Source organism: Ovis canadensis, chromosome 6 (assembly GCF_042477335.2).
Source record: "Ovis canadensis isolate MfBH-ARS-UI-01 breed Bighorn chromosome 6, ARS-UI_OviCan_v2, whole genome shotgun sequence".
In the NCBI taxonomy this organism is placed as follows: Eukaryota; Metazoa; Chordata; class Mammalia; order Artiodactyla; family Bovidae; genus Ovis; species Ovis canadensis.
This window is the reverse complement of record NC_091250.1, coordinates 114,394,146-114,418,277: the sequence shown is the minus strand read 5'-3', so window position 1 is coordinate 114,418,277 and position 24,132 is coordinate 114,394,146. Positions and strand designations below refer to the sequence as shown.

At 40.6% G+C, this 24,132-nt stretch overlaps 1 protein-coding gene across 16 annotated transcripts in view; it reads left to right on the top strand.

Moving 5' to 3' along the window:
* Nucleotides 1-247: 247 nt before the first annotated feature.
* Nucleotides 248-24,132, top strand: part of LIN54 (lin-54 DREAM MuvB core complex component) — a 63,661-nt gene continuing 39,776 nt past the window's right edge. For 2 of the 16 annotated variants that reach the window (XM_069594533.1, XM_069594525.1), the window contains exons 1-3: nt 263-450; nt 13,613-14,325; nt 18,180-18,303. In XM_069594533.1, coding sequence (XP_069450634.1) covers nt 13,645-14,325; nt 18,180-18,303 — 805 coding nt within the window. In that variant the 5' untranslated portion in view covers nt 263-450; nt 13,613-13,644. Of the gene's footprint in view, nt 451-546; nt 1,012-1,524; nt 1,567-1,723; nt 2,738-13,612; nt 14,326-18,179; nt 18,304-24,132 lie in introns of those variants that run through there. The other 14 variants (XM_069594532.1, XM_069594524.1, XM_069594522.1 and 11 more) reach the window with 13 other exon arrangements.

Sequence of the window (24,132 nt, the reverse complement as noted above, 5' to 3'; positions counted from 1 at the left end):
GAAAGCTGGACGGTAAGGCAGTCCCTCCAACCGCAGGCGCGATCCCGCGCTTCGGCCCCCACCCCGCCCCTACCGGGTTCAGCCGGATGGAACGTTCCATGCGAAAGGTTTGACAGAGCGCCCACTCGGCGTCACGTGGAGCCGGAGCGCACTCTCGGCGCCTTGCGGGATGACGCCGAGCAGGGTTGCCAAGGGGCGGGGCCAGGCGCCGCGGAAGGGGCGGGAAGGAAGCCGGCCGGGGAGGCGGGGCGGGCCGAGCGGAGGGGCGGGCCGAGAGGGGCGCGCGGGAGGGGAGGGCCCAGCGTATTATGGGATGCGGCGGTGGAATGGCGCTGGGCGCGTGATTTTGAACAAACCCGGGTCTGTGTCTCGGAGGCGCCGCCGCCGCCGCGGCTGCTGGGAGGCCAGGGAGCGCGGCGTGAGAAGGAGGCGGCGGCGCCGCCGGCTTTGGTGAGTGTCAGCCCCCCAGGGTGGGGGGCCCCCTGGGCAGGCGGGCGGGAAAGGGGGCGCGCGGGAGGGGGCGCCGGACCGCCCCCTCCGGGAGCCCGGGCTAGAGGGGTCATGGCGGAGAGCGGGAACCTGCAGTCTTGGGGGCCGCCGCGCCCCATCCCCCGGGCCGCAGGAGGCGGGAGGATCCTCTGGGCTCGGCCCCTTCCCGCCGGCACTCGAGAGGGCGGCTGTCACCCGGCTGGGCCGGCGCTCGGCCGGCAGCCCGCCCTTCCCGGCGATCCGGAGGAAGGGCTCCCGCCGCTGTTGACACGCACGCTGCGCGGCCGGAGGAGCCGCCGTGTCGGCCCCGGGTTTCTGGGAACCGGTTTGGCTGCTGTGTCATTTTGTACCAGCCCCTCCTTTTCCCTGCTGCCCGCCGCCCCGTCCTTCCTGTGCCCCTTTGTAGTGGTGTCTTCTTCGTGTCTGTCCGTTTTCCTCGCGAAGCCCACCGGCCAAATGTCATAATGTTCCCGAGGTGCACGGGGTAGGGAGCGGGCCAGCACTTAGCTTGGCCAAGCAACGGTAAGCACCAAGCGGAGTGCGGGTGGCCGGGGCTGGCGGTGGGGAAGTAAAGTTTACAGATGAAAAAATTGGGAAGGGTGGATACTCTCAGCGTCTAGCCGGCTGCATATAGAAAACGGCGACGGGGTTGGGTGATGATAGCACTTGTTTAAGCCTGAAGCTATCGACTTTTCTATGGAGTTGTCATTCAAGCCAGGTAAGGAAATGAAATGCCTTATTCAGCTTCTACCCTTCTCTTCTTAAACAAACTTCTTGAAAAAGACAGTAGAGTGGCTCTGTTCGAAACCTGGAAATTGAGTTTGCTCATTTCAGATAGATCTTTCAGAGCATATACTGTAGTTGAATGGTGGGCACAGAATTGACCTTTTAAAAAATGGATGGTTATCAAATCTGAAATTAGCAAAGGTAGCCAATTTAGCTTTTTAGAAAAATTTTATTCTTTTCAGAAGCCATGCAGCTTATGTTTTCTTGTTATTTCTTTGATGATTAAAACATGCCTATCTTCTCTTTTAGTTATTTATTAAACTACATGATGAGAGATGCTGGTGGAGCTGGGTAGGTAATTCTAGGGTCTTTTCTAAAGCACGCTGCTTATTTTCACTGTATCAAAAATTTCAGCGGCAGATTTTCGTTGTTAATTTGATGACTTAGATTCTAAAAACTTTTGCCAAAAAAAAATTTTTAACTCTGAGGTATATTTTCTGTATTGTAGAGATTGTTCACTCATGAGTAGGATCCGTACATTTTAAACCTAGTTGCTCTTTGACGTCTTAAACCAATGACGAACTGGAAGTCACAGTGTTTATGGACAGAAATGATCAGAGGAAGTTAAGAGGAAACAGTTCGGAACTTTTGTTTTGAAAACTTAGACGTCGTGACCACTGTATCTGCATAAGAATCAATGCCTGTAAATTTACAAATGTATCCGAGAGGTCTGAAGTGCGGTGGGAAACAGCCCTTTCTGTCAAAAGCGGTGCTGGCGGTGGAGGAAAATGTCAGAGCTGGTGAATGACATTCCAGGTCTTGATCCTGTTGTTGTTTCGTGTCTGCGATGGACACAGCGCATCAAAGGCATTCCATCATCTCTCTCAAGTTGCTGTCCTGAAAGTGGCAAAGAGTGGAAGCTCTTGGTGGTCCCTCTGCCCCCTTCCGCTTTTTTTTTTCTTCTTTTGCTCTTCAAAACAAAAGTATGCCGGACTGGGGACCCTGCAGGTAGCGCGATTTCCCCTTCGTGGCGGGGTGAAAGGTCTCGGCGTGGGCTGTGTGTGCAGTGGTGTCTCCCCGAGCATTTGAAGGTTGGCGGGGCCGGCGGGAGGTTTCCCCGGATATGTGGGTGTGCGCCTCTCCGGAGGGGAGGGCCGGGGAGGGGAGGAGGAGGAAGGGGGAGGTTACTGGCGGCGGCGGCGGCGGCCCGGGCTCGGGCTGTCGGGGAAGCTGCTGAGCTGTGATGGTGATGACGAGGTGAAAATGGCGGATCTTTCGAAATACAATCCCGGCCCCTGACATACCAGAGGCGGCGGCCGCGGCGGCGTCGCCACCCGGGACTCCGTCCGCGGCCCCCGGGTTCCCCAGTAGCGTTCCAGGTCCGGCAGACGAGGGGAGGAAGCGGCTGGCCGGAGCCAGCGTGCACACGCAAAAGCAGCACCGCCCGGGCTCGGGATTGCCCGGGACCTTCTGGAGCCCCCACCTCGGAGCCGGAGGGAGGAGAAAGCGGCCGCCGCCGGAGGTAGAGGAGCCAGGGGCTACCCGAGGGCTGCTCCGCTGCGAGGTCGATTTATTTGTGGGGAGGGGTCGGGTGGGCGAAGGATCGCCCCGATGATCAAGGAAGGGCTAGTTTAGAGTGCAAAGGATCGGCAGCCTCGTCATGACATCAACATTATTCTTTTGAGTATTAAGAGGACTCGAGTTTGCTCTTATACCCAAGGCTGCTGCTGAGGCCTAGAGGAACCGCTAGCAGTTATCCTGGTTTCCTGATTGAATGTTTAAAATATCCACTCCAGCGGGTGTTGGTTTGATGATGTCCAGCAGTTTATGGGGTTGTACGTTTCCTTAAGGAGGCTGAACGTTGGCATTTTATTCTGCATTTAAGCTCTGGGTCTTAGATCATAGTCTGTAACTTGTTGGGGTGTGGATGTTCACGTTTTGTGAGCCTGTGGACCAGTTCTGTAATCACTGAAAATGTTGCCTCTTTCTTTGATGGCTCTGTCATCTATAGAGGACTCCTTGGCCCCTGCCATTCGGCAGATGACAGTTGAGATACTGTCCGTCATATCTGATATCCATGTGTTTCCCTGCCTCTCATCCATTTCATGAATTCAGAGAGTAAAGTTATGGAAGATTTTACAGTAGATTTTAGGATCCAAGCGAAATACAGCTTTGGGAGCCCTATTTTGGTTCACAAGTTTTGCCTTCATTGTTAAGAAGGAAGTTGTGATGACTTGATGCTCACACTTGATATGAGTCAAATTTTAAGTTGGTTAAAGACAAATTGAGACCTCTGTTTTATTTAACCTACTGGACTTTTTAGCCCTTTGTTTCAAGAGCTGGAGAATTGGGCTGAGTGAGCTTTTGACAGCCACAGTCTGGTTTTGTTAGGTTGCCTAAAGATCCATGTATGCTTTAGATTGTGCTGCAGATCCTGGACAGTAGTGTTACTGAAAAGTTACATATGAATCACATTTTTATACATTAACTTGGGGCCCTCTGATTTTTTTTTTCCTCCAGCTTTTGTAGTGGTAGGTTGGGTCAGTTGAAGGTTGAGTATATGAGTAAACAGAGAGATGAATGTTTAAGAAATGTCCCCTGGTCATGTAGCAATGGTTTTCCATATCCAAGTTTCCTACAAAGAGATGATGTCATAGCATGTCATACAGTTTTATTCTTTGTGTGTTCTATTCAGAGAAGAAATATTTTGTGTGTATGTGTGTGTATAGCTTGCACATTGTGTGTCCAAATTTATTCACTAGAGCACTGAGAGACCAAAAGTATTTTTTCAGGGGAACTAACTGAGAGGTACTCAGAGGTTTTAGTTAATGAGTTTTTAAAATCGTTTTTTCCTGATGTTTTATCCAGTAGGAATTTGATTGTTGTTACTGTTTTTTTGTTATAATTCTTACATTGCTGTTGTTTGGTCTCTGCCAGCTCAGCTGCTAAGTCAGTACTAAGAATTTTAAAAATAAAATAAGTGAAAGTCACTCAGTCATGTCCCCAACTCTGCAACCCCATGGACTATACAGTCCCTGGAATTCTCCAGGCCGGAATACTGGAGTGGGTAGCTATTTCCTTCTCCAGGGGATCTTCCCAGCCTAGGGATCTAACCCACATCTCCCGCATTGCAGGCGGAGTCTTTACCAGCTGAGCCACCAGGGAAGCCGAGTAAATAAAGAAGCATGCTTATTCAGTGGCTTTTTTTGTTTTTGTTTTTTAAATCACCCATTGCCATTGTCTTTTTGTGATTCCTTGTGATTGTCTTTAAAGACCAGTTTTTAGATTATTGTTGAAAGAGTTGCCTTTTAATAGTTAGAAGTGTGTTAGAAAGAGGTGAAGAGTTATGCCAGTGGAGTTAGTCGGGTATCTTTTTTGGTGGAGGAGCATTGCAGATTCCCACTACTTTTTTTTTTTTTCGAATGTTACTATTGGGTTTCTACTGTGTGTCACATACTGTGCTAGGGCTTGGAGACGCCTCAGTATCTTTGCCTCTGCAGACTATTCATGGGGTTCTTGCGGCAAGAATACTGGGGTAGTCTGCCATTCCCTCCTCCAGGAAACTATAACTTTTGGAATCGGTGGATTCCAAAACATTGGAAGGATAGGTTGGGTAGGGCCGTAATGCAGAAGGCCTTCAGGGTTACAGAAAATGTTTGAGTAGGAGAGTGACAGCCTCAGAGGTGCACTCAGGTGAGATAAGTCCTGTAGCTTTTTCTGTGGGATGTGTCGCAGTAAGAGAAGATAAAGGTAAAAAATACAGTAGTTGGCTCTGAGCTTTGGAGATTTAAAAACTCTTGGTTGCAGTGGGAAGGAGATATTGTGATGGATTAAAAATCTTATGGGGCGGGGATTCCCTGGTGGTCCAGTGGTTAGGACTCCGAGCTGTCACTGCCCAGGGCCCTGGTTCAATCTCTGGTCAGCGAACTGAAATCCCACATGTCATGTGGCACAGCCCCCCCCCCCCCCAAATTATAAAAATTAAACAAGACAGAAGTCAGGAGAAGCTAATTTAGATAGAGAAAGAAGAGAAGAATTTTCATTTGTGCTTTAGCATACCACATAACTATCTTCACAGTATCTCTGCTAGTGAACTGGGGCTTAGAGAGATTAGTGCTTAGGGCTACACGATAAGCAGTGAGGAGAGTCAAGATTTGGAAACACATCTTTCTGATTTGAATCTCCATGTTTTTTCCTCCATGTTAGTCTTACAGCATGAATAATATACAGTCCCCCTTTAAAGGGAAAAAATATTGTGAATTGTCAGGATTGACCTAAATAGTTTCACTGTATTAAAATACTTAACTTTTAGATGTATATAAATTCCTTATGCTTATTGCTTTTAGGGAAGTATAAATGAAATATAAACAAAACTATAGAGCCAGTAAAATTTAGGGTAATGAATGATGTTTTGATGAAACGGAAACTTTGATTGCATAGTCGGTCTGCCATGACTGGAGGTGGAGCTTTCCATATGCTGTGTGTGGGTGTGCGTGCTCAGTCACTTAGTCGTGTCAGACTCTTTGGGACCCCATGGACTGTAGTCCACCAGGCTCCTCTGTCCGTGGAATTCTGCAGGCAAGAATACAGAGGGGTTGCCAGGTTCTAGTCCAGGGGATCCTCCTGACCCCGGATCGAACCGCATCTGCTGCATTGGCAGGCAGATTCTTGACCACTGAGCCACCTGGGAAGCCCCATGCTGTGTATCATACGATAGATAACTCAACTCCTACACTATTTTTCTAAGTTTGAGTGTCGCAGAACTTTACTCCTTAGATCACTGGTTAGGTGGTTTGACTTCCACGTGGCTTAAATGTATCATTTACCTTGTAAGATTCTTAGATACCTTTTTTCTTTAGCCCACTCTAATTCTGGTACCACTGATGGTGGTAATCCAGAATATACTTAAAAAGAAAATATATTACTGAAATGAAAATACAAACTTCCCAGCATTTCTTCAAGACTCATGTCTTACAGTCCATTGCTCCCAGTTTAGTTTGAGAAATGTAATTCTGTACTTAGTTTTTGAGTTGTTGATGCTAGACCTTAGAAATGGAAGCTAAAATCCAAGTAGTATACTTAACCAGTTAGTGCTGGTGGTAAGCTTTAGATACAAAAGTGTAGTTCTTAAACACCCAGATGTTTCTGTCCCAACATCTGATAAGTTATCTATAATATGGTGGTAGTTCACCACTTTATATTATTATGTGCAAGAGTGAAAATAGTTGTTTACCAGGTTGTCCTCCACCTGTAACTAAGAAAAAGAACAGTGCTTCAGCTCTGGCAATAGTCTCAAAAAAAAAAAAATCGAAAGTATGAAAGCATAGAGCATTTGTTGTTTCTATCTTACATTGTTTTTATGTTGTATTTATTTATTTTAATGTCCTAAATCAGATCCTCCGTTTATCTCTGACTTGAACTAATTACTGTAATAGCCTTGTAACTGGTTTCCCTACCTTCCATCCAATAAAACTCCAAGATGAAGTTAATCCTCCCAAACTATAGCTGTGATCATGCCACTTTTCTGTTGACTTCTGAGGTCTCTGTTGATTTCTAAGGTCTGTCTGGGCAAGGGCTTTGGTTAATTTCTCTCCAGAAAGTTGGGAAGCAATACATATTTGTTAAGTAAATACTGATAAAAGTTAAAAAGTAGTTTAAAACTAAAGCTTTAGAAACTTTGTTTTATGAGCAGAAAATATTGGAAGTATGGGAAATGTGTTGTACATTTGCTATTCTTTTCTTTCCATACCTTGAGAGGTAACCCTTCAGATACATGAGGTAAACTACAGCTCCTCTATCTTGTCGGCTTGTGAAGATCCTCTCTTCTCTCTCTTCTTGGAGTGGTCCTCAACACAGGGGTGATGAGGTTGCATGTGCTGGGGCATATCTTCCATTCCTAAGGGATAAAATTAGAGTGATGATTCATGTCACTAGATGGCCAAACCCTTTCCTGCCATGCCCACAAGCTCCTTCTGAGAGTTTTCTTTTAGCGGAGGCCACCCTGCCCTGCATGTGACCCTGATTGAAACAGCTAGGGATGTCTAATCATAAAGCAGTTATTACAATCTGCTCAGTGGCCTGTGAGGTGTGCTGGCTCCAGAACTCTGCACAGCCCATGCTACTTAGAGACCGGCCAGACTGATCAGACCTTTTCTGGTTGGAAGTTTGAACTTTACTCCTACTTCCAAGGGAGACTCCTAGTCCTATAGCTCCTGGTCTCTTTTAATAGGACCAGTCAGAAGAGGACATGCTCTTCCTAATAACAGAGCTTTAAAATACATGAGGAACTAAAAATGCACAGGAGAAACAAATCCACAATCATATTTGAGAATTTTAACAGTCTGTCTCAGTAATGGATAGAAGAGGAAAAAGAAAGACTGGAAGGTCTGAACAGCACTCTCAGCCATTTTGGCCTATTGGACATTTATGGGGCACTCCTCTCAGCAGCCACAGAGCACAGGTTCTCTTCCAACTGTTCACCAAGGTGGGCCATGCGCTGAGCCTCCAACAAGTCTCCAAATGTCATCTCACAGTGGAAATGGTAGAGTATTACACTCTCTGACAATGGTAGGAGTAAATTAGAAATTGATAATAAAAGGTAGAAAAGTCCCCAAATATTTGGGGATTAAATAGCACACTTCTTTATTTTCCATGTGTCTAAGATGGAATCACAAGGAATATTAGGAAAGATTTGAAGTGAATGATAATAAAAACATTGAGATTAGCAGAATGCAGTTAAAGCAGTGTGGGGGGAATTTTTAACACTAAATGTTTATTTTAGGAAAGAAGAAAGGTTTAAAATCAATGATCTAAACCATGTGTTGGCAAACTTTCTGTAAAGGGACAGATGGCAACTATTTTAGGTTTTGTAGATCCCTCCCCCAACTATTTACAAATGTAAAAATCATTCTTAGTTGGAGAATAATACATAAATGGACTATGGTCTTAATTTGATCTGTAGGCTATGGTTTGTTGAATCCTGATCTGTGCTTCCATTTTAAGCTTCTAGAAGAAACAAAGTAAGCAGAAGGAAGGAGATAAAGATAATGGTCAATTAAGTTAAAAATGGACAAACTGTTGGGAAAAGTCAGTGAAGCCAAAATGATTCTTGAGAAGATCAATAAAACTGAAAAATCTCCAGACTGATAAGAAAAAAAAGGAGAAAAGACAGAAACTACCAAAATAAGAAATGAAGAGTTGCCACCTCTACAGACATTGAAATAATACTATGTGTAACATTATGCTAATAAATTTGGCAACTTAGAGGGATGGACATATTCCTTAAAAGATACAAACTATCAAATATCAAAGGTCATTTGAAAGAAAAAGATAACCCGAATAACCCTACATCTATTTAAGAAATTGAATTTATAGTTAAATAGATGGCTTTACTGGTGAATTCTAACAAACATTTCAGGGGGAAATAGTAACAGTTCCATGTAGATGCTTCTTGAAAATTGAAAAAGGGCAGTGTCCCAGCTTATTTTGTTAGACTGGCATTGTCGCCAGAGAGCCACTACAAAAAAACTACAGACTAAGAGCTCCTATAAGTGTAGACAAAATTACTTAATAAGGTATTAGCCAACAGAATTTGGCAATGTATATAGAATATAATTATATATAATTTTACTGAGTAAGGTTTATTTCAGCAGTGCAAATTGGCTTAATAAAATCAATATAACTCAGAAACTAAAAGAGAAAATGGGTTTCCCTGATAGCTCAGTTGGTAAAGAATCCACGTGCAGTGCAGGAGACACCGGTTCAATTCCTGGGTTGGGAAGATATGCTAGAGAAGGGATAGGCTACCCTCTCTAGTATTCTTGGGCTTCCCTTGTAGCTCAGCTGGTAAAGAATCTGCCTGCAATGTGGGAGAGCTGGGTTGGGAAGATCCCCTGGAGAAGGGAAATGCTACCCACTCTGGCCTGGAGAATTTCATGGACTGTGTAGTCCATGGGGTCGCAAAGAGTCAGACACAACTGAGTGACTTTCACAAAGGAGAAAAAGCCATATGTTTATCTCACTAGTTGCAGGAAAAAAACATGATTAGGGATCCATTTGAAAAAAGAAACAACTACACTCTGGCACTATAAGTTGCCTTCCTCAACCCAACATCGAATTTATGAAAAACCTACAGCTAAGATTAAGACTGGAAACAAGGTAACATGTCTGCACTTACCGCTTTTATGCAACATTCTGCTGGAGGTCCTAGCCTGTTTGGCAAGGCAAGAAAAGAAACAAAAGGTGTGCAGGCTGGAAAGGAAAAACTACAGGTTGTTGTTGTTGTTATAAATAATAATACAGAGAATTATTATTCTCAAATAATATGAATTGTCTTTCTAAAAAATCTACACAAGATTTAGTGAGTTTAGCAAGGTTGTAAGATACATGGACAATGTAAAATAGTCAGCTGAATTCCTATATACTAGCAACAACCAACCAGTTGGAAAATAAGGCCATTTACAATACATCAAAAAACACAAAACACTTAGGGGTAAATTTACCAAAATATATACAAGGCCTAAACACTTGAAGTACAAAACACGTTGCTAAAATAAATAAGTAGAGAGGTATACTGTTGGGAGACAGCTCCCCATGGATCTCTGTAGTTTTGTACTGTTACAGGAGAGGCAGTGACAGCTTTCTCCAGGATGTTTGTATAGCATAAAGCCTTGGGTAATCGAGTTAGTGACTCCTGTCGTAGCAGAGGGCAGGTTTGCTTATACGTCCAGTGTCATAAAGATAATATCTCCCTTTGGACAAAGGGCAGGTGTGCTTCAGCCCATGAGAAACGATTCAGGTTCCTTAGGCTCAGGGTTCCTCAGTGTAAACCCACTGCCTGCACAGCATACGCCTGGGCACCTCTCCATGTCTGCCCTGTGGGACACGGGGGCAACAAGGGAACCAAGACACACACGGTGCTTCCATTCCTTGCCGTGCTGGGTGTGATAAGTCCCCGTCTCTGTTCTAGGACAACCGCGTCGTCTGCCAGTCTCCACGAAACAGTGGCAGGCAGCTTGTTAGCCTGCAAGGAGAGTCTAGAGTCTCAACTGCCTCCCAGTTCTGGACAGTTTTAAGCCATAAGCATAAAGTGCTGACATAGACGTGGCTTCTTGAAAGAGGAAAGATGATCGCCTTGAAGGCTGGGCTAGGGGATCTGCAAAGACTGGCATCTGGTAGGGAATGCTCTCACCCACGTGGCAGGCAAGGGTGGTGGGGGCAGGAGGAGTAGGAGCCCTTCCCTGTTCTACCTCCTAGAATCTTCAGGGATTGAGCTGAGAGGTGGCCTGGATGATGCTTGCTTTGGTTGCTGTACACTCCACTCCATGGCCCTAGCCGAAAGGCAGTTAGGCTGTAGCTGCTGAGTCTAGGAGTCCCCCAGGCCAAGAGAAGGATCTCAGAAGTGAGGATTTGGGTGGACTGAAAACATTAGTAATTTGTTCAGTTGAGCTGTGAGTGTGAGTGGATGAAACTGAAAGTAAATGCACTGTCAGGCCACCATCTCCCTCTGTGGTGTGACCTCTCCTCCTCTAACACCTTGACTTCAGGTCTGAACCTGCTGGGGGAAATTTAGGGAGAAGAGAGTCAAACTTAATGGTTGCATTGGGTAGTGACACCCAAGTCATCCTCCTCCTCCTCCTCGTTCTTTGTCGGGTGGAATGTTGAGAAACAGCTGATAGGGCTTGGACAAGGTTTGCAGTAGGAATGGGAAGCTGATGTGCCACTGTGTGTGTGTGTGGCGGGGGAGTGTAGTTGGTATTGATGTTTCAGCAAGCCTGTTCCATAAATACCTTGTTCTGAAAGTGCGGGAAGGCGACTCTACTGACCAGGAAGAGCTGAATCTAGAGAAGTGCTCATACTTTGGGATCCCCCAAACCCTAGTGATTTCCTCTGAGCTCTAAGTTACTGCAATTGATGATGTTGCAATATGCATAAGGAACTCACCCAACTCAATAAGAAGATTAAAACCCCAATCCTTTTTTTGTAATTGGCAAAAGACTTAACACACAGGTACTTTAAAAAAGAAGATATACAAATAGGTAATATTCATGTGAAAAGGTGCTCAATATATTTAGTCATCTGAAAATGGCAAATGAAAACCACGATGAGCTATCACTTCACACCCACTAGAATGGCTGAAGTTAAACAGACTGACAAAACCAGTTGTTGGTAAGGAAGTGGAGCAGCTGGAAATCCCATGCATTGCTGGTAGGTGTACAAAATGGTACAGCTAAGTTGGGAAATAGTCTGGCATAATTCATTCAAAGTTTAAAATTGTCGTTGTTTACTCACTAAGTTGTGTCCGACTTTTGCGACCCCTTGGACTGTAGCCCACCAAGCTTCTCGGTTCCCAGGCAAGAACACTAAAGTGGGTTGCCATTTCCTTCTCCAGGGGATCTTTCTGACCCCAGGATTGAACCGCTTCTGCATTGGCAGGCAGGTTCCTTACCACTGAGCCATAAGGGAAGCCCAAAGTTAAAAGTAAATTTCCCTTATGATCCATCAAGTCCACATCTAGGTAATTATTCAAAAGAAATGAAAATATCTATCCACAAAAACCTCGAATGATTTTTAGCAATATTATTCACGATAGTCCCAAACAACGAACAGTCAAAATGTCCATCCACAGATGAATGGATAAACAAATAGTGGTGGATTCATCCAATGGAATATTACTCAGCAGTAAAAAGGAACTGAGCTACTAATAAATGTAAGAATAAAGATAAATCTCAAAAAGTATGCTAAGGGGAGAGGCTCATCCTTTATACCGTGGGTTTATATGTGTGATTCCATCTTTGTGAAGTTCTAAAATGGGCAAAAAAGGCAACACTAGTGAAGTTGTAGAATAGACCAGTGGTTGTGTAGAGTAGGAATGTTGGGGTAGAGGGTTGACTGTAAAGGAGTAGACTTATTTTTTAAGGCAGTAAATTGTGTGACTAAAATTATGAACTTTGGTATCATAAAACATATCCTGAGTTTGAGTTCTGGCTCTATCATTTACAAGCTATGTGACCTTGGGCATACAGTTTAACCTTTCTAAGTTTCCTCGTCTGTAAAATGGTGCATCTTGGAGTTGTTATCAGGATAGGTTAAATTATGCCATCACTGGTAGGTAGTAAATGCTCAATAATGATGATTAATTTTGGCAGTATTAGTTTTTATTAGTGCTACTCAATTATAATTTGCCACTCATGTCTGTTAACTATTAATCTTGGAATGGGTATTGCATTTTTATATTTTAAAAAAAAGGTGAAAGAAAGAATTACTGATTAGGTTGCTGTGAATCTTTGATGTACTCTGGGCAAATAACTTGTTTGGTGGTGGTGGTTTAGTCACTGAGTCGTGTACAACTCTTTTGTGACCCTGTGGACTGTAGCCTGCCATGCTGCTCTGTCCATGGGATTTCTCGGGCAAGAATACTGGAGTGGGTAGCCATTTCCTTCTCCAGGGAATCTTCCCGATGCATAGATCAAACCCACGTCTCCTGCATTGCAGAAGGATTCTTTACTGCTGAGCCAGCAGGGAAGTCCAAATAAGATATGTAGTCAGTCATAAATATGAGATACTCTTTAATATGTGAAGATAATGGTACTGACTCTTCTACTGGAAGTTTTTCATGACCTTTGGCTGAAAACATCACAGTTCTGATTTGTGATCTGCTTATTATCATTACCATCTTTTTTTTCCTTTATGGGAACTGGTTGTATACCTCTTAAATGGTTCCCTTTTTGACATTCTAAATAGCTGAGGAGGAGTTGAGAATCTTTTTTCCAAATAAAAATTTCTTTACTATGAAGCTGATGGATCAAACTGGGACTTATAACCCATTTGACCTACAGTTGCTGAGGTGGCTTACTCTAGAAACTTCTTTAACATCAATTTGCATATTTAATGGAGTTTTATAAATAACATAGTAACCTCATTTTAGGACCACTTTCACTAGAGTTTCGACTATATTTTCTAATATCTGTTTTTATTTAAATCTTTATTTCCTTGTGCAAATCAGAAGTTTTCAAGTGTTGTTAGTAGAAAACCCTAGAACTGGGAAGAAATAAGGTGATCAGACATGTCAAAGATTAAAAGGTTTTATTTATGAGCAGGAATTGGAAAGGAGTTTCCTGTAATTATGTATTGCCTGAATGCAGTATACTTTAGATTGAGACATGGTAAATGAGAATGTTTGCTTCTAGTTTTGTGTCCCATAAGACTTATATTTCAAATTTTTGAAGGTTGAGAATTTGTTGAAATGTTTTAACACAGATACGCATTAGGAATATTCCTCACTCAGCTATACATTAGTAGAAATTTTTGTCATTTGCATTTTCTCTTGGCTTATTTTTTTTCTCTTGTATGTGTTTTGAAACATAGTAATTTATTCATTTTTTAACTTTTATTGCAGCACCTGATCAACTCTTTCGAAGGAGAACGATCATGGAGGTGGTGCCAGCTGAGGTGAATAGTTTGCTTCCAGAGGAGATAATGGACACTGGTATAACTTTAGTGGATGATGATAGTATTGAGGCTGTTATTGTTTCATCCCCAATTCCCATGGAGACAGAACTGGAAGAAATTGTCAACATAAATTCTACTGGTGACTCTGCAGCCACGCCCATTTCCACGGAACCAATCACAGTGCACAGTAACCACACTACCCGAGTTGCAGTGAACACCACAGTCACTAAAGCAGATTCTAATACCACAGTGAAACCAGCTTTTCCAAGTGGCCTTCAAAAACTTGGTGCTCAGACTCCTGTGACTATATCAGCCAATCAGATTATTTTAAACAAAGTATCACAGACATCTGATCTTAAACTTGGCAATCAGACCCTTAAACCAGATGGACAGAAGTTAATTTTAACAACTTTGGGCAAGTCTGGTTCACCAATTGTTTTAGCACTACCCCATAGCCAACCCCAGGCTCAGAAAGTTACAACTCAGGCCCAGTCAGGAGATGCTAAGTTACCACCGCAGCAAATTAAAGTAGTTACCATTGGAGGGAGGCCAGAGGTGAAACCTGTCATTGGTGTCTCAGCATTGACCCCAGGAAGTCAACTGCTTAATACTACAACTCAGCCCTCTGTGTTACAGACCCAACAGTTAAAAACAGTACAGGTAAAAAAAAAAAGAGGGGGCTTCTTAATGAAAATGCATGTTAAATATTAAATTGATTCATAGTTGTATGTGTAGGGTGATAAATGCATAGTTGTTACTGAATCCTGTTGAATGTTGCTTTTAGTAATTGTGCTTTTTTTTTTTTTTTTGTAAAGTCTTTGATATGTCTAATGCTTTTGAAAATTTCTGCCAGAGAACTTATAACTTAATTGTGGTTAAATTCCAATGTGTAGTGTATTTATAGCTTTTTACTCATTTTGAAACACATTTTATTCTCAGTCGTAGTTTGAGTCCAAGGATGTTCTGCTGGTGTAAAGATGGCAGAGTTGATGCTGGGCTGTCAAAAAATCATTCAGACATGATATTTTCAGCTAACAGATGGCCAAAGTCTAGGAGAAGTTGCTGCTCTGAGAAACCGTTCGAGCCAGCAGTAGTGCAAACCAGCCAGTATGTGCCTCTTTGGAATTTACTGTCCCCTGCATCACTCATATTTGCAGTGTAGAAAGAGAGTGCTGTGTGACGGAAGGTTTAGAATTGGACCAACTGGACTTCAGTCACATTTCTGCAAGACTGACTGTGCTGTGGAACTTTGGACAGGCTACTTATTTTCTCTGAGTTTTTTACTTTAGCTATAAGATGGCTATTTGATCATGACGAAACACGTAAGATCAATACTTGGTTATGGTTCTCTAAACACTGAAGATCCTTCAAAATAGTACCCATTGTTAGTATGAGTAGAAACCCAAGCTAGAAGGTTATCAGAACATATGTTAAGTGGTTGCCCATTTTTCGTGTTCAGGTAGGCCTTTCTAGGTCAGCACTATGCTTAGAAATACAGTGATCCATTTAAGACCAGGAAACACAAATGCATCTCCTGTTTTAAAGAGTTGGCTTTTAGAAAAAAGAAGAAGGCATGAGAACTAAATGCATAAAAGGAAGGGAGGAAGGTTTGGGGAATTATCCACTCTCAGCTGATACTAGAAAAAATGTTTTTGTTATTATGTTGGCAAAACAGAATCTTATTTTTCGTGGGCTTTTTATTTAAGAATTTCATACGATTTCTCAGACTTTATATATAATTTGCCCATGTCTCTTTTGCCACTGTTAAACACTTAATGTTCTTTGCTTTCTTATTCACAATCATCTCTCACTTATCTCTGATTTCCTTTTACTTCTTTTGATGAGGATCTCTTGAATGAGATCCTGTCACCATCAAGCACCTTGTCCTCAACTTGTCCTTTTAAAAATCAGTTGTGAAACTTGTTTTTACTGGTTTACCAGAGTTTGTCTGGCTTTGGGGATGTGGATGATAGCCATGTTTATAAGATACTGATAATGTAAATCAGAATGTTGTGGGTTTTTTTCCATTTAATAGGGCGTGTATACATACTGTTTGTAAGACCAGTTTACTTGTACCCACTAGTTTTCTTCTATAATCCCCCAAGTACCAACAATAAAAACAAAAACTGGGGCCTAATTTTTATAACTTCTCTTATTGTCATTACCTTTATAACATGTGATTCTATTTATTTAAAAAGAACTTCTATTTAAAAAACAAAGGAAACCGCATTTAGAATATTGTTCTTCTTGGCCGGTTATTTTTAGGCAACTCAAATCTTTTCAGCTCATGAGTAGCCTCTAAAGCTCTGAGGCTCAGAAAAAAACAAGCAAAAAGCTACATGCCTATCTGTATCCATTTTAGGTACCAGAGTGTTTGGTTTAGTATTACATAGTGTGTATGATCATCTCATTTTTTTTTCCCCAGATGGTCCTCAGCATTGTCTTAAGTTTAATTGGATTGAAGCTGTTAGGGAGTGGACAATAGGAAAGGGTGGAAGAAGGAGACCCATCTTGAAAAATGAAGGAAAGAGGTGACAGTTGAAACCAGAGGCAGTAAGAGATAGTTACACCTAATTACAGATACATAAACCCCTTCCTATGATTCGTCTGCATAGTATGTAAGGATAATAAATAATTAGCAGTCTTGAACAACATAACTCCTTATTAGTTCCTAAATCTGTACAACACAGTGCCCGAAATTACCTGCATGTATTATTCGATCACATATTTGGCAGTCTTATTTGTAAATATCCTTTTCTGATTCATTTTTGTGTTAATCTGTTAATTAGATACATTTGTTTAAAAATGATCCTTTATGCTCTGTTCTATTTAATAAAACTAAGTTTCTCCTAGGGTAGTTTAATTCATGATACAAAAAGCAAGGTTCCTTAACAGAACTGGAAATCCTTATTTTCAGCTATGCTCCATTAAAGAAACAAAACCACACGGGCAAGTTAAGATTGTTCGTTTGAATAATTAATGAGCTTTTGATAGTATTGTTTACATTTTTTTCCTTGTTGGTAAGTATTTGTGTTGTTGTGTGATTGTGAAAATCAGTTAAAAATGGGGAAATACTTTAAGTTCCCAAACTGTAGCTAAGATTATTTTTTGCAAGATACAGATTTCCAAAAATATCAGGACCTCTGCCTCTTGAGATTCTTAATACTAAGTCAATAGACAACCTATTCTAACTTACTTTAGAGTTCTGGGCCTGTAAATACACTTGGGAAATATTTTCCCTTTATGTCTCTCAAATTGCATCAGTTTTGTAAAGTACAATTATGGATTTATTTGGGTATGTCAGAGTTTTGTAGTCTGGATATTTTTTAATATGTAGTTGTAGATCTCTCTGGTTTGTTTTTTTAAAGGTGGTTTGTATTTCCTGTACATTTTGTTTTGTCAGTAATGTGTTCTGAGTGTAAGGAAGTAATTTATTCTAGATGGAAGAAGATATGTTTTTAAGTTTAATTTATAGTTAGAGTACAGAGCTGATGTTTACCTGGTTCTGTGATCAGTTGCAGCTTCTAGTATGTTTTGTAATTTAAGTTGGTCATGTTTGTTCATTTTGAGTTATTATTTCCAATAATAGTACTTTCAGGGCCTCAATTTTCATATCTGCCAAAGGTAAAGTTAATATTTAATGTCCTTCCTGCTGTGAAAATTTGTGATTTTTGTCATTGCTAAATTTCTGCTTCTGGCTTTTAGAAAAAGCTTTTCTTTGCATACATTGATAATTTAAATACAAAAACATCAGTAATTCTACATTCCTTGACTTGTGAAGAATTTTAGTTCAGGGCAACAATGTACCATGTATTATGTAAAATCAGAGGTGAATAAAACATAGACTCTCCCTTCAAAGAATTTATAGTCTAGTAAACTATAGTAAATCATATTTTAGTCAATAATATTTCAGAGGCTTCACCTTCAGAATAGTCTTTGTTTTGCCAAACATATCTCTTTGTATCCTAAGGCATTAACTTGTGCAGTTTTTATCTGCCCCTGATACATAGATCTAAAGTTGAAGATGAAGTCATAAGCCTGTCTTTAATGTGGGTTTATATTTTGCTTCCAGGGGCCAATGAGATTATATTTACAGATGTCTTTATCATTTGCACTATGCTTTCTTATGTATTCTACTCCATCTTTTATTATTGAATAATTTGTTATTTGGAAAAGAATACTGCTATGCCATTTTTTAGTTTCATTATTATTTAACATTTATTTTAAACATTATTTTTAAAAATTAATTTGGTTTTCATGATATGCATATGTCTCAGAGACCAAGATAAGGATTTGAAATAAAATTCAAAGGTATTATTACATATTGGCTTAAGGATGTGATATTAGTATTTGGGTGAATGGCTGCATTTTGAATGTTTTTAATATTAATACTGAGATATGTTTTTGTTAATTGAGCTGGTTTCACATGTACTTCTGTATATCAGTCTTGTCTAATTTTGATTGAGTAGGTGTTTTATAGAAAAATGGTTTTCATAGTTATTTATATATTTCAGATTGCTAAGAAGCCTCGAACACCAACCTCTGGTCCAGTAATCACGAAGCTGATCTTTGCAAAACCAATTAATAGTAAAGCAGTTACAGGACAGACAACTCAAGTATCACCACCAGTCATTGCAGGTTATATTTCTTTATAGTTTGTTAAGCTTTCCTTTCCTTTAGTTTTAAAAAAGGCTGTTCCATCACCTTGAAATGTTTCAGTGTTTGTTACTGTAAATCACACTGGTTAACGAGATACATTACACTTGTTAAATGTGTGCTTTAAGCAAAATGCCTCATCTCAAAATCAGTCCATCGCTTCGTGTCCTTAGTTTTTGGTATACCTTTGGGAGAAGTCACGCCTCAAACTCTGATCATACCAGCTAACATTTGCATAATGTTTGCTGTGGGCCCCATGCTGTTCTTAGCCCTTCACAAACAGTGATGTATTTAATTCTCTGGCAATCCTACGGGATAGGTTCAAATAACATCCCCATTTTGCCAGTATGGGAACAGGCACTCAACTAGTAAATGGCCAAGCTGGGATTTGAATCCAGGCAGTTTGTCTTCAGAGCACATGCAAAGTCTAGTAAGTTTAAAGTAGTATATGTAATTGTATAGTATTTCATGGTTTCTGTTTGAATTTTTGGTTTCAGTGTTTTAATATTTTCAGTATGCAATTGTCTGAAACAAAAAATTGTCGTGACAATAATAATTACTTCAGTGCGAACAGCATTTTAGTTGATTACTTTTACCAGCAAATTCTTTAGTGTGGCCCAATTCTTTTATTATATACAGTAAAATTTGTCATCACTAATAAAACCTCCAAAATCTTGATTTTTGAGTATTTCATTCTCTTTATTGTTCTAGTTCATCTGCCTTTGTACTTCCAATCTGGCAGTTCTTTCACTTTGAAATCTCTGATCTATTAATTCTTCCACTCATTAATAACGAATTCTTTTCTGTCCTTAAATTCATCTCTATTCAACACAGAGTTCATAACCCATCATTATTGCTCCCTGAAAACACCATTGATTTTCTTTTCACTCTCTTTCCAAACTGGCCCAGCTCTCATTTCTTCTTGACTGGCAGGTACCTCAGTGCTTCCAGAGAATATCACACAGCCATGGTACAGCCCCAAGGACTGTAGCCCAAGGGCTCCTGCGCCCAGGGAGTTTCTCAGGCAAGAATACTGGAACTGGTTGCGGTTTCCTGCTCCAGGCCACAGCGGCTGGTCTTTAATTCAGAGCTACGATAACACTGCTCCTTTCACCATTTAGGAGTTCATTTCTACTTTCCATTGTGCTAGGAGCTTATGGAAGCACCTCTGGGTGGTAGACTTTGACTAGAGACTTTCAAATGCTAATTACCCATTTCCACAATGTGTATTTTTTATGAAGGTACTTAAAATGTTAACAAACCATCCCTGGGATATGTATTAAAGCCACCTAGTACTGTCTTTCCCTGTTGACTGAGATGGTAAAGAAAGAGTGCAGAAAACCTGGGTTTGATCCCTGGGTCGGGAAGATCCTCTGGAGGAGGAAATGGCAATCCACTCAAGTATTCTTGCCTGGAGAATCCCATGGACAGAGGAGCCTAGTGGGCTACGGTCCATGGGGTCACGAGGAGTCTGATACGACTGAGCAACTAAGCATTTTTATAACAGTAGGCAACTCTGAAGTCAGTGGCAAAGACTTAATCATTTTCCCGAGGCTTTGAATTATTTGCAGGGAGGCTTCTCTTTTGTAGCAAGTGAGAAAAGGCCTGGGGAGGTGGTGGTTAGAGGACAGTGTTGGGTAAATTCTCCTTTTGTTCTTTTTCTTTTGGTCTTCAGTAGAGATTTGGGGTTATACAGGATGCTGTGTCTTGAGGGCTGTCATGGGAGCTAGGTATAGTCCCAGAGGAAAAATTGGAAAGGGTTTAGGTTTAGAGCTGCCTCAGGAACTGGGCTTCAGTTGGCTGAAAATGAGTAAGGCTTGGGTATACTGGTGATAAAGGGACCACCAGACCCTTGGAAGGTAAGGTGGGTGGAAGTGGTTAACTAGGAGGACTGTCTCAGTGTAAAGTTCTTTACTATTTTTGAGTTTGAGAGCATCCCTTAAAACTTTTAATCACAAGTGGGGCAGGGGGAGTTGTATGCTAAATAATTGTGGTTTTTCAGAAGTGTATCTGAGTGTATATTTGGTAATGTCAAGATTGTACCTCTCACATTTGACTGTAATGGATGTCATTGCTGGGTCTTTGGGTTATTTACAGTGTGTTCCACACTAATCATAGCTTCACCTTTTAATTACAGACATTAACCCTCCCAAAATGCATAGGGACAGACTTCTGTTAAATTTCACTAGGGTTAAGTTCAGTTTGGAGGGATAATTTCAACTGGTAACTAGTAGTTCATAGCTTTTAAAATTCATGTAAGCCAAATTTAAACCACCAAAATAGCTCTCCTGTTGAACTGTCTTATCGAGGCGATTCCATTGTCTTTAAGTTGTAGCTAATGATCTTTCAGTGGAGAAGGCAATGACAACCGACTCCAGTACTCTTGCCTGGAAAATCCCATGGATGGAGGAGCCTGGTAGGCTGCAGTCCATGAGGTCGCTAAGAGTCTGAGCGACTTCACTTTCACTTTTCACTTTCATGCATTGGAGAAGGAAATGGCAACCCACTCTGGTGTTCTTGCCTGGAGAATCCCAGGGACAGAGGAGCCTAGTGGGCTGCCATCTATGGGGTCGCACAGAGTCAGACACGACTGAAGTGACTTAGCAGCAGCAATCATCTTTCAAACTACATTTAGACTGCTTTTTAAGATTTTTGGGCTTCTCTTGGAAGATGAATATCATTTTTCTTTCTTTCAGTCAAGATGAACTTAATGTTTATAAAATTGACTTTTCTAAAATGCTGATCTTGTCACTCCTTGCTTAAAATTTCGTTGGTCACATCCATTTCTTTTCCATATCCTGGCCTTATATCATCAGGAATAGGTTCAAATGCCAGAGCTCGCTTAGCATTAAAGTCATTTATTATCTAATATATACCTTTTTCATTTTCACCTTCTGTTCGCTCCAGGCCTATTGATGTAACTTATTTCTAAGAGGTCATCAAATCGACCATGTTCTCTTAGAACTTAGGCTCTTGGCAATGTTGGGTTTACCAGAAATGATTGTTGTTTTTGCTTCCCTCATGGCTAAGTCATCCATTTTATCTTTGGATTATCTCCACTGTCCCGTAGTTTTTTGATCCTTAGGTTAGCAAGGTACTCTTTCTCTGACCATCTCCTACGTATTTCCATAAAACTTGGTTCTGCCTACCAAATACTTGAATACTTCTGTTACATTTCACAGTGACTTTTAGTGTTTGTGTTAGTCTTAATGTATTGTAAAACTTGATTTCTTACCTGTCTGTCTCCCCCACTACACTTAAGATTTCTCTCAATAGTAGTTTTAGATTTTGTTTGCCATTTAGTTTTTTTTAATTATTTTTAAAAATTGTGATAAATATGCATAATATGAAATTGACCATTTTAACCATTGGTGGCTTTAAGTATATTCATGCTGTTATGCAACCATCATAACTCTCTAGGACTTTTCATGTTGCAAAACTAAATCTCTGTATCCATTAAACTACAACTTCTCAATTTCTTCCTTCTCCCAGCCCCTAGCAGAGACTTTCTGTCTCTTATCAATCTGACTTTTCTGTGTATCTTGTATAAGTAGAATCAGACAGTGTTTATCCTTTTATGACTAGCTTTTTATGAGTCTCTGGTACCTCCAGTTTCTGGTACATAATGTGTTCAGTGAATGTGTATTGTTGAGTGAATGTGTATATCATGGAGGCAGTGTGGTGTGGTATGTTGGAGGAGCTATTTGGAGACTTGGGTTTTGGTCATGGTTCTTCTATTAATTTTCTCCCTGATCTTGGGTAAATATATTTTCTGTTCCTCTTATTTCTTTCTATAAAACGTTGATCATTTTATAGAACTATTGTATAGTATTGTATAGTTCTATAAAATATAATAATATAGAATATTATAACCCATCACTTCACGTGACTTTTGAGATGGTTAAATGAGGTACAGAGGTCCTCATTGTCAGAGCTCGCAAGGTAACAAGTTGCTATATTAGAGTAAACTTCATCAATGTTAAAATATTTGATAATGAATTAATCTCTTTAGAATTAGTCCTGGCTCAGGTAAGCTAGCTCCTGCCCCAAGCCTGTCCTGTCTGTAGCTTTTTGGATTATGTCTCTTGTTTCTTGGAGAATACCTGACAGCAGAGTGTGAAATGCCTTACAAATGGATTTCATAGTGAGACTGTGACTTGTATATGTTTGTGTGTCTGTATGAAGAGCCAAGGATACATGGGGATTTGGACATTAATCAGGAGAAATGCTATCTGGGTGAAAAAAAGTAGCCCTTCAAAAGAGAGTAATTTGAATTTTAAAGGATGTAGAGGGTTATTGGGAAAATTGATGAAATCCTGAGATATTTTTTCAGAAATCATCTTCTGTGTCATCATCTCCCCATCAAATAGGATGTGTCATTGTGCTGTCATATTAATTTTCAGAAGAATCCTCTCTCCCTCAAATTCAACACTTTATTCTAAGAGACAGTATAGTTGAAATTATAAACAGAATTTTTATGAAATATTACCCAATAACTTTTAGAGGTTTTTGTTGTTGTTAATTACAATGACATTTTTGTCCTTGTTTTAAATGTAATTCACTTTAAGTGGCCTTTTCTTTTCTTTTGATGTACTTACCCAATTTTCATTTTAATTTTTAAAATTTTATAAAATACTTTAACCATAATCACATTTTATTACTTATAACAACCTTCTGACTTACTATTATTCCTTTGACAGATGATAGAATGCTTAAGGTCACGTTGTTTTTATTTTTTAATATTTATTTGTTTTTAATTGATTGATGACTGCTTTATGATATTGGTTTGATTTCTGTCATATGTCAACATGAATTAACCATAGGTGTACATATGTCCCCTCCGTTTTGAATCTCCCTTCCACCTCCCGTGCAGTCCCACCCCTCTAGGTTATCTCAGAGTAAGTGGCATTTTTTGGTACCAGTTATCCTCAGGAATTGGAGATTTTATTTATATATGTTTTCTGAAATGTATGTAATGCTTAACAAGAAATTATAGTAATAGTCATTAAAATGAGCATTTTATAAAAATGTGTCTTTATTGTTAGTTGTTGTTTTTTTTTTTTCTTAAAATAATGATTGCTGGGGCTTCAAGCTTATCCCACAGGTATTAGTTTTGGAAATCAGAACAGATAAACATGTTACTTGAGGCAGGCTCCATGCTTGAGGGTGGCCTTCTAAAAATATTTGATACAGATTGATTTAGTTTCTGTAGAATTGACTTATTTAGTTATGATGTCAGTCAGTTCCGTCACTAAGTCATGTCTCACTCTTTGTGACCCCATGGACTGCAGCACGCCAGGCTTCTCTGTCCTTCTCCATCTCCCAGAGCTTGCTCAGGCTTGTGTCCAGCAAGTCAGTGATGCCATCCAACCATCTCATCCTCTGTCATCTCCTTCTCCTCCTGCCTTTGATCTTTCCCGGCATCAGGGTCTTTTCCAATGAGTCAGTTCTTTGCATCAGGTGGCCAAAGTATTGTATGGGAGCTTCAGCTTCAGCGTCAGTCCTTCCAATGAATATTCAAGGTTGATTTCCTTTAGAATTGACTTGTTTGATCCAAGAGACTCTCAAGAGTCTTCTCCAGCACCACAGTTCAAAAGCATCAATTCTTCCGCACTCTGCTTTCTTTATAGTCCAGCTTTCACATCCATACATGACTACCCGAAAAACCATGTTTTTGACTAGACGGACTTTTGTTGGCAAAGTAATGTCTCTGCTTTTTAATAAGCTGTCTAGGTTGGTCATAACTTTTCTTCCAAGGAGCAAGCGTCTTTTAATTTCATCGCTGCAGTTACCATCTGCAGTGATTTTGGA